Source organism: Larimichthys crocea, chromosome XVI, assembly GCF_000972845.2.
Source record: "Larimichthys crocea isolate SSNF chromosome XVI, L_crocea_2.0, whole genome shotgun sequence".
NCBI classification, from domain to species: Eukaryota; Metazoa; Chordata; class Actinopteri; family Sciaenidae; genus Larimichthys; species Larimichthys crocea.
This window is the reverse complement of record NC_040026.1, coordinates 15,340,727-15,351,999: the sequence shown is the minus strand read 5'-3', so window position 1 is coordinate 15,351,999 and position 11,273 is coordinate 15,340,727. Positions and strand designations below refer to the sequence as shown.

Genomic DNA, 11,273 nt, shown 5'->3' with positions numbered 1-11,273 from the left:
TCTGGAGTATGTATGTCCTGTGTCAGTGCTCCCTCCTGGAGGTTTTCAGATAGATGGCAGCTAGTTTGCTTTGCATTCTGTCTTCCTTTAGTGATTCAACAGAAATATCCCATAATTAAAAGCAAACATCTACAGCTGACAGCCATGATTGATAAAAGATTTTTAAAAAATCAGCAAAATGATGTGCTCTTTTACTCTTTACTCTTTTACAGGGATAGGTGTTGTCTTGAAAATTGGCATTTCATTGCATTGACATCATTTCAGAGATAGAGGGCGGCAGAAAACAATGAGTCACTGTCTGTCTCTTCCTTCTTTTCTTCACATCTCTCTCTGACTTTGTTTGGATAAATCAAAACTCATTGAATGACAAAAATACATCCTTTTTGTTTATTTACATTTGCTTATTCTATACAAACTATTGATGTGTTGAATTTCTCTATGAACAGGTTCAATTCTTTTAAAAATAGATTTTTTAAGAATGTCAAAGTCAAAAAAAGATACAAACCAAAATTGATTTAAATACTAATACATTTTTTGTATCAGAAATAACAATACAATGTGATAACGTCATGTCAAATCAGATTACGACAGTAAAATGTTAAAGCTGTGCCATTGTTGATATTGTGCTATTTTATGCAGCCTAAATTCATATTGTACATTACCATAAGCTGTACATCCAATTTATGTTACTCAAGAAAGTCTTGATGAGCAATTTGTCAATGTCACTGAAAAGTGGCTCCATTGCAGGCCACTAATACATCATTATCTCCTTGGGCGCGTCTTCAGTAGGCCTCTGCTGTTCTCTCCTCTGTGTGTAGGCTGCGTGGTCGTACATGTAGATCAAAGCGATGGCGACGAGAGAGAGCACTGTGTAAGGGATGACCAGGTAGTATCCTAGTCCCATCTCTGTGGACTTGTTCCTCAAGTCCACTGGAATATTGTCAGCGTACAACTTTACCAAATCCTCTGCCATGCTGGTCACGTTGACGTTCACCACAAATATGATGAGGGTCACAACAGACAAGCATGCTGCAGGAAAAAAGGGAAAAGCACCATTAGGTACTGCCACAAATTAAAGAACCAACCACCCTTAAATGTCTGATTTTCATAAAATTGCACAAAAAAATGTTGTTTTGTTCAGATGCTTAGTACTTTAACTTTTGTGCCACTTACCGCTGAGTGAGCTGCATGTGTAGATGCCAATAGGCCCCATGTAGGTCTCATAAGGGTTACTGACACTGTTGTAGAGGGAGATAAGGATGCTGCAGGCGGAAAACACGAGACACAGGACCAACAGGCACACAGCCATAGCGTGCAGGGCTAATGGGGTAACTGTTGTTTCTGCCAATTTAGGAATCACTACACACACACACGCAAACAGTACAAGAACATTATGGTTATATCATAACACAGTACACAGATACAAAAAGTGTTGACAGCTCAATACACTGCTTTCGGAAAAAAAGACTTGCTGCTGATTTAAATCTAATTTTCAGTGCTGTCGTGAATCTCAGAGACGGTTATCTCAAAACTATCAGTATGGCTAGATTCTAGGGGTATATAAGTGAGAGAAAAAAATCTTGTAATTTGAGTGGCTCTTTAAGATCCTTGAAAAGTTACCTTGAAACTTAGCAGAACCTCCAAACGTGGGACAGAAGATTCTGTCCATATTACCATTGAAAAGCTGCAAAGTAATGACAGCACTTCCATTGAAGAAGTTACTTCCGCTTCTTGCGCACTCAATGGTCGTCTCACTCCACTTTCTTGACATGCCAAACCCCAGCAAAGCAACAGATTTGGCAGTAACCAGCGCGCTGGATACAAAATGTAGAGTCTTCTTAGTGGAAGGCATTATTGATGTATTCCAGCTGCACTAGTTAAAAATCTAAATCCGTCTCTTCTCTAAAGCTCTGATGAAGCCTCAGAAGGAGATTAGGACCCTCTGATCCTCCAAAGAGACTGATGTATGATGGTGTCACCTTCCTGGGTGGAGTGAAATGTGGACTGCTGGTCATAAAATTTCTCAATTATGGCTGTGACCTTTGGTTTGAAAGGAAAAGATAGAGCTGGTTGTCATGGTAGGGACACCAGTTTCCCATAACTGAGATATGTCTGGTCTCAGATATCTTTTGTATAAACGCGTAACAAAGGTTGTGAAAAATGTTTAGGTTTATATTGAGCTCAGCTGGACAAATCAAGACATTTGAAAAGACACTTTTAGTAACAGTTGTCTAGTTTTCACAAACACACACGCACTTTGTGTGTTTTGACAGTCTGGGATTCAAAGTCCTGTCCTTGAAACTGTAGGGTCATAAAACATAATGCAGGTTAATTATTTACTGATCTAACTTAAGAAAAGTTACTGGAAGAGGAATATATGTGTCACCAATGACACACAAATGATGATTTCACAGAAGATATGAGGATATGTCCGGTTCACAATAAGACTTATTCATACAAACAATAACATAAAAAAGGAGGAAATTCATAATAAAAACTAGTATGCTCCTCTGTCCTTTAACTGTGGGTTCATGCCACATATCACCTAGTTGGTGCTACTGATTTATGGCACAAAATGAGTATAAAGTATAAAGTATAAAGCTTCAGGACTTCCTGGTGATGGTGGATAAGAAGCAATCAAGAGGATCTGTTTTTGCTTTTGTTATCTCTAACTGTAAATGAGTTAGGAAGAACGTCATAACTTAAGCAACAGGTTTATATTTAGAATTTCACGTTTATTTAAAATGAAATCTCCCTTAAAGCTCTAAATATAATATATATATATATATATATATATATGTGTGTGTGTGTGTGTGTGTGTGTTTTATATACATTGCCACTGTGATGTTGTTGTTTTTTAAACATATTTCTTTACAAAAAAATAAAAATAAAAATGTAATTCTTGTATAAAATGTATTCTAATTATAATTATCTGTGTGTTTTTGAACAATAATAACCCAAAGTTTTACTCCATAAAACAAAAGACAGCTTAGACTGGCTGTCTCCGTGTCTTATTGTAAGGAAGCACACATGTAATAAAATATGTGGCCAGACTGTGGCTCCCTCTCTTCGCCAAACAGGGGACAGGATCCGTGTGCTCGCCGACATCCAGCTCTGTTTTGTTGGAGTAAACACAAACTCCTCCTTCCCGGGTGACAGGCGGCAACACTGAAGCATCGCCTCGCCTTTTCCAAGACAATCTGGGCTCGGGACTTTAATGTTGGCACCATCGAGGTGAGTAAGCAGGTTTACTTTATTTCATCACGCCCTCTTTTGCATCTTGACACTTAATCTGTCGCGTTGGAAACGTCAATTTTCTTTTTTTTTTTTTCAGTCACCATACAGCGCCGCCGTTGTTACCTGTCCGTTACGCACAGCAGCGCACGGTTGATTTTTTCTTTTTCTTTCCCCACACATGAAACGTCCATTTCAGGTGCGCATTCAGCTTTTAATGTGGCAATCCTCGCTTAACCCGCGATGTTTATGGTGTGCTTTAAATTCTGGGTTGCCCTGCGTTTGACAACCTGCAGCGACTCAAGTCAACCCCGGTGCGTCAATGTGGGTTAATGAAACAGGCGCTTGGAGTTTCTGTGCTGATCTCCCCTCGTTTATCTGTACTGCTTGCCCTTTGCATCAAATGACTAAGATGATCATTTTTTCCTTCATATTCGGTTAGCAGGCTGCTTCTATGTGGGCTGAGCCAGTTTCAACATGTCGGTGAACAGAGGCTGTGTTGGTACTCAATATCATGGATGGATCTGCTAAGACTTGTTACTCAAGGAGGTCTCTTTCCTGACTCGTTGCTAAATGTAGTGTTGGCTGCATACATTGTAATTATGTCTAATTTGTAATGTAATAATCATTGGATGTAATATTAATCCCCCCCACCTTGGGAAGGTCAGAGGTCAGGGTCAGCAACAGCTCAACATCCCTGGAGCAGATTGTCTATAGCATGGTGCTGTGTAAAAGGGAGTGGTGGAGGTGAACCGCTGTAACACGTCTGACATTTGTCTAATTGGACTGTGGAAATGAAAAGTTAAATGAACCACAGCGCTGTTGAGATTGTGCTCCACTGACCATTAACAAGAGAAATGGGCTTTGACAGCATATACTCCTGAGAAGACTTTAATTCAGACATCAACCATAGTGACACTAATTGTCTGCATGCTTTTGTTATCACGTATCAGAGCTGTATGGACAGATTCTGAGGATGAAATGCTGTGCTGTGGCTGCATAATGTGGCAACATTGCTGGACAATGAGCTAAGTTCATTAATGCCAGTGAGACTCTGCTGCTATATCACTTCTAATAAATCTCTCAGTCTGTCTGACTGCACTGCAGACTGAGCAGCCTCGAGCATCAACAGAGACAAATTTGAATTTACCTTCTGGAAATAAAATAATTTTGATATATTTTATCATTTTTTTTCCGAAAATTTCAACTGCTGACAAAATCCTAACAAAGCCAAAAACATGGGTTTGGTAGATTTCTCCCTCTCTGTCTGTATGGTACCGTTGATCCATTCTGCTCCTCTCCTTTCATTTCCGGACTTCTCCTCAGTCTCACTTTAATACTCAGAACGTGTCCATCCTGCCAAGTGAGCAGAGGTCAGTAGTCTTTTTTTTTTTTTTTCTTTTTCCCTGGCCCAAAACCAACCTCATAAAACACACACAGACACGGGAGCTTTTTCCAGATTCATCACAACACATCTGGCTGCATTAAACTAGTCAAACTTTAGATTCAGTCTCAGTTACACAGTATGGGATTAAGCTAATGGGGACGCTATGAAATAAGAAAATAGACATTGCTCAACAAGACAAATGAGACCGTGTAAGGATGCAGGGAGAAATGACATTTGACTGCTGAGTGCTTGTCTGCAGATTGATTTGGCTTTCAGCGCATTAATGTTCATGAAACCTGCAATGAAATACACCTGGTTAAGACTCTGGCATAATCCAAATGTAGAGAACACCAGCTGCATATCATGTGCGACGATAGATTTCACTGGGAGAACTAATTCGCCAAAGATGAGAATGTTTGTACTCGTGTCTCTCTCAGCAGGTTCATGCAGTAGCTATTTTCAACCTACATATAATTGCCGTTGAACACATTGCCAAGATGTTCTTTTCTTGTGTTTTGCTATAGTTAGAACTGTAAAATGGCAATTGGAAGGATTGTGAAGTGCTTGTTGCTTGAGCGTGGGCGTGCTGTGTGAAAAATGAACAGATGTGGTGATTAATGAAATCCACAGCGAGGTGGAGAGAGGAACGAGTTGTGCACACCTGAAGTTTTCTAACAGCTTGCTGGGTATAAACCTCAAATTACCAGCCTGGAGTTAATCCCCGCAGCTCGCCCACCCCTCTGTCTATCTACCACCTCTCTCCAAGTCTTTGGAAATACTCAGATTCTAACTTTGAGCCGCCACAGTGAGACTACACGCTGTGCTGTGCTCTCTCTGAGGCTGCGGCTGCATTAACTACACTCTGCTTGAAGGTATGCTTTTTTTTTTTCCTCAAACAGGCGGAGAAGGAACTAATTGGTATAAAGTCTCTGCAATTAGGGATGAGCCCGAGCTGACCCAGAACTTGTGAGATATTTGCCGGCAGAAAACGGTTGTAGCCCCGGCCTTGGGAGAGCGGCTCATGAATTAGGCAGTGAAGTAAGAAACAGCATTTGTATCCAACGTGTTATTTTCCTGCTTGCCTTGAGTGGACGCTTGCTAAAGCACATTAAGCTGCAGTGTGTTGCAACCGTAGACTTGTTTGTGCTTGTGGCTAGTGCTGCAGAATGCAAACCCTGCAGTCTGCCTTTGGATTTTGGCATGGTGCTTAAATGATTTAGTAATGATAAAACATACTATAAGTCATGCATGGTGAGGAGATGAAAAAAATTAACCCTCACTTCAACCAGGCAAGCTCTCCTATGGGAGGGGTTGCCGGAGGAAGTTGTACAGCTTGTGTTAGATATTTGCCTTGTATTTAAACAGAAACAAAAAAGTGTGGCTGAAAACAGCAACAGTGACGGCAACAAAACCATGGAAAGCAGAAACAGAGCATGTGAGTGGTGTACTGCTTCCTGCTTGGAAGTCTTTGGTACTATCCGGAAAGCCCCGAAGCCTGACAGTGAGGTGGGACCTTTGTGACACATAGAGGGTGTGTCTCCATCAGAGGAGGCCCTGTTAAACACATGGCCACAGCTGTGCAAACTGCTACCTGCAGCCCTCCCTCTCATTCACCAACACACACACACACACACACACACACACACACACACACACACCGTCACCTCATCTGCGTTACACTCTAGGCCAGCACTGCTGTTGCTGCTGCAGGGGTAGGCAAGTTATACACAGTGCTGCAGCTTGTGATCTGTATATACGTACAAACTCAAATCTGTGCAGAGTTGTGTGTTTGTTTGCCATCAGCTGTGTTTAAGACTCAGCTGAGCCGCAGCAGCATTGAAACAGCTGGACAGAGATCAAGGTTCTCCCTTTTTCAAATGCGTCAGAATTCACCCACCATCTGTTCAAACGAGGCATTGTAAGTCGCTCCTGTGAGATAACGGTAAGATCGAGCACATGTGGCATATAGTATTTTTGAAAAGTTAGAATGAAATCAAGCTGTCTTACAAAATAGTGTTACAAAACATTTGTCTGACCTTTGTTACCACTTGTCTGATATTTACACTGTGCAACTACCTCCTTTTACTCCATCTTCAGAGGCAGTCTTTCTATTTAACACATTGCTACACACCATGTGTGTATTCAAGGTGAATATACTTCTCATTTTCTATTTCTATTAGTTAATTTTTTTCTTCCTATTTATGTATTTTCTCATCCATCACACTTTTTGTGTTGTGTTTTATCGCGAGCTGCTGTAAAAAGTAAATTTCCACAGTGTGCGATCAATAAAGTTTATCTTATTATTGATTGAGGAGTCAACTAGAGCAAAAAACGATAACTCTGGGTCAAATGTGAGAACTTATAGCTTACAACTCACTTACAGCTTATATTTGGGGTGTATGACTGTTGCTCAGGGGGGGAAAAAAGACATTTGATGATGTCTCACACACTAGAATCATATATGAATCATTTTCACTATGATCAGCTGGAGTTAACTATTGTTTTCTCATTGCAACATTGGAATTTGAAATATTACAATAGGTAAGTTGCTGTTGTAAATTTAAATCCAGGGGATGACAAGGAAAATAAATGCTTGTGGCCCCTTTAAAATGAAGCAACTTGACCCCTCATTAAAGGTTATGGCCTGAATTGTGAGCAGTTGAACCAAAGGGAATTTTTTTTGTCTCTGCCTGTGTGTCCAGTATTCAAAAGTCAGAACAATTAAACATAATTTATGCAACAGAAACATTTCTTTGTCCCTGTAATCAGCTTGCGACCTCCTCAGATTTATCTTGTGACCACTTGGGGCCTCTCAGACCCCAGGTTGGGAACCACCAGGTTAAGCCCTTCTGGTTTTAATAAAAGAATATGGCCCTGGGAAGTACTGCATGATGTCACTCCACAACAGCTTCCCAGTAGTAATATGGGTGTATTCCCTCCTCTAGGCAACACATAGTTTCTCTATTGTATTTCTGTCAGTGGCTACACGAGTGCATTACAAAGTACACCACAAAGCTCTTAAAAGACATGCTTTGGGAGATTGAGCGGTGACCTTGCAGTTGTTTTATGAGTCTCCAAAGGAAGAAAATGCATTGTTGAAAACCTTTTAAGATCTATGTGTTTTTGTCTGTGTTTAGCTTGTACAAATAGCAAAAAAAAGGGCATTGGACTGCCAGACCTCATTTGTTTTAATCACACAATCCCTTACTTAACGTCAGCTGTTTTGTGGGGGCGGCTTGTCAACAGATGTGATTTTAACACGATAACTCATATTAGATTCAGCTATGACTTGTTTTTTAGGCCAAAATATGGCAACCTAATTTGGTGACCTGCTCAGGGAAAGCCGGGTGGAGCCCAGAAGAGATTAACTCCGTGTGCTATGTGGCCTGATTTTTAACTCAAGTGAAAGCAAACATCTCCAGCTCTGGCTGAAAACATGTTTCAACCCACTTTATTTTATCTGAATGAATGAATGACTAGGAAAAACAAATATTAGGATTTCTGTGCAAAACAAAAGGGCAGCCCAGTGGGTGAGAACATGGTTAATATCGCTCTGACAGCCAAGAAGAAAAAGATGAAGCTAAAGGATGTTTGTTAGATCGTTGTGTGTATCCCTCTCAAACAGTATTAAACTTGAATGTTCTTGCTCGGATGCAAAGATGTAAAGTGGCTTTTAATTGATTCCAAAAGCAGCAGGCGTGTGTGTGGCTGTATCTCACATAGCGATGGTGCATATAGAAAGGGTGATTATCTCCTCTCATATCTGCAGCACCATAAACTCTGAAGCGTGGCTTGAGATGCATCAAGGTCTCTCGTGACTTATTTCAGTCTCTGCATGCATGTAATAAATTTACTCCCCCCCCCCTCCTGTGTAGTATTTCAGCACGTGTTGATTTTTTTTTCATGCACCTCCATAAAATGACACAACAGTCAGCTGCAGCTCAGGCTACCGCCTTCACTGAAATGTTAGTGTCAGATAGTCTTTTAACTGTCTGACATCAAAATACGTCTGGATTGTTGAAGTGTTTTGTTGGATGTTTTAGCGTTTATAGGCTCTTCAGAACTTTGATGCTGATCGTGTATGAGATGGAGGCTGGGTATGACTTGATTAGAAAGAAAGAGTGAAGTAAGATAGAGAGGGAGAAAGAGGAAATAATGGTTTGGCTGTGTCACTACAAAGGTTGTTGACATGGAGGAGTACAGTGCTTAATGAATAATGGATGCTCACTAAAGCAGCCCATTTCCTATTCATTCTCTGAAGGCTGCTACACAGGGAGTTGTGTGTGATCATCATGTCAGCTCTTCAATATTTTCATTGTGTTTTTTTAGTAATACGATGCAGTATGACTACACTGGAATAACTCCAATAAACATTTTCACACAAGTACAATAGGCTAATTCAAAAGGGCTGCTTATTTTATTTGATCCCGATGTCAAATAAATACAGAACAATCATTTTAACACATAGGCATGCAGAAAGTACACTGTTCTACTATTTTATTCACTCAAAATCCTATCTGCTCCGAGGTCGCTTTTAACATCAGCATTCCTGAGGCTTGTAATTATTAAAACTGTGCTGATCACATCACAAATGCCCGCAGTGACAGCGACATGCATTAATTCAATGTCTCACTTTTTGTGTTGAGCTAAAAAGGATGTGGCGTGTCAAGCAGTTTCAGATCTATTTGATTAAAACCACTTTTTAACATGTGACTCTTTGGAAAGCTTTATAGTGTTGAGGCTTTTTTTTTTTTTTACTGTGCTGAATGTATCTAAATGAGCACAGTTAGATGCAGCAGTGAGCCCACAGTCAGGGGTTAGCTGACATGCCCTGCATGCTGATAGGCATGTAAGGCTCAGACGAGCACCAGAAAGGGCAAATGTATGGGATGATAATCAGAGCTGTCCAGGATGATATAAATGACCAAGGTTAAAGGCAGTCTGGATCATGCAGTATGTTGGAAATGAAATGAGGAGATGAACCTTGAACATGCTTTATCATATTGGATTCCTGTCAGTGTTTAAAGATGTAATTTCAGCTTCTGTTATGTGATGATACTGCACAACTATCAGAGGATGTGGTTTAACAAACCCAGACTCATAGAGGTGTAAGGATAAGCAGGAAAAGTATACAATATACAGTATTTGGCCTCATGCGGGGGCTGATTTAAGTGATGAAGCCCAACAGAACAGAATGTAACAGATCTGTCTTTATTATGGTATCCTAATAAATTTGATCTCAAGCAATCTACTAGATAATATTTTGGGCGTTTGACTGAAATTGCCTCTGCGACTTTTGGATGGATGTCAACATTTATCTTGCACCATCATCAGGTCAGATTTAAATGTGTCCTGTAATTTTGTTTATGACCTGCAAAACCATTGACACCAGCCTCAGCTGAGTTTTATACTCCATTTATACTCCATACTAAACACACTGAGCGTATACCTGCCGAACATGAGCATTGCCAGTGTGAGCATTGAGCTCAAAGCGTCGCTGTGTACAGCCTCAGCTGTACGTGGTAGCTGCTATTTTAATTGACGCAAAGCGCTATGGGGCTTAGGTGCACGTGCTATTTTGGGTTGTGCAGAAGCACAAAGTTCTAACGCATTCAGTGAAGTTGAACATTGACCAGAGGGTGTGGTAATTTAACACACTCTCAGCCGGTCACATCGCTGGACTCATCTCTGTGATGCATGATGACAGTAACTGGACAAAGTGACCACATTACTTATCTACAGCGAGTAGAAACCGCAGACGATAACAAAAGTGTTTGTTGAAACTGTTTATAATGATGCACATTTACATACTGCACTATTGCACTTCAATGTGTACTCCGACTTCCCACGGCTGCTGTAACGATGCTGTTTGATTAACAGGGCGTTCCATTTTTATAATACTGATCAAAGACATTATCCAGATGTCAGCGTCCTCATATCTCACAGCTAAAAAGTCCTTGACATGTGTCATCGGTTAAATTATTTCCCATCAGAAAACAAATCACCATCTCATAGTCATCAATAATAATTTTGAGTAGGCCTGGTCCTCTCGGGGAGACTAGATTGATTCATCCATGTAAGAAAACACTCGCCACAACATGACTTTGTCACGCTGACCTTCAGCTCTGCAGATCTAATCTATAAGTCCTGCGAAACATTTGCTCTTTGCAGCTCCGTGTTATGTATGAAACAACCGGTCACAGGTCAAAACTGCACTGTACATGCTGTCTTTTATTTTTTCATGCAAATTCACCAAACCAAACTATGCTGTATGTTGCTAATCGTTGTAGCATTTGGTCGTACAATATGTTTTCCCACTGGGAAAGCACGCTGTTGACAATAACACTGGTCTGAACGCTGCCAAAGCCTTTTTTTTTTTTTTTGCGCTCAGACGGAGACAATGCCAGATCCACACCATTCAACTTACAATGGTGGGATATTTGTTTGCCATAATTACAGTCTGCTTTGATGCCGGCAGAGATTCAACCATGAAGAGCTATTTAGTGTTTTTACAGAAGTGAGAACTATTAATTGGAGGACAACGCCATATTCTTTATGTACGGCTCATTGTTATTCAGTTTATACTGTTCCAGAAAAAGGTGTAGATATAAAGGAGTATTGGTAAAAAAAATTAAACATCAGTAACACCAAA

General features: G+C 40.4%; 2 protein-coding genes across 2 annotated transcripts in view; one reads left to right on the top strand and one right to left on the bottom strand.

Moving 5' to 3' along the window:
- Window positions 1-485: 485 nt before the first annotated feature.
- On the bottom strand, window positions 486-1,965 carry clrn3 (clarin 3). Its single transcript, XM_010738035.3, has 3 exons — window positions 1,621-1,965; window positions 1,174-1,359; window positions 486-1,029 (listed from the first exon to the last, which is right to left on the bottom strand). The coding sequence occupies exons 1-3, from the start codon at window positions 1,850-1,852 to the stop codon at window positions 752-754; spliced, it is 696 nt and encodes a 231-aa protein (XP_010736337.3). The 5' UTR covers window positions 1,853-1,965; the 3' UTR covers window positions 486-751.
- A 1,156-nt stretch (window positions 1,966-3,121) lies between these two features.
- Window positions 3,122-11,273, top strand: part of ptprea (protein tyrosine phosphatase receptor type Ea) — a 51,274-nt gene continuing 43,122 nt past the window's right edge. The window contains exon 1 of the mRNA XM_010737848.3: window positions 3,122-3,234. The gene's annotated coding sequence lies outside the window, so the exon portion shown is untranslated. The remainder of the gene's footprint in view (window positions 3,235-11,273) is intronic.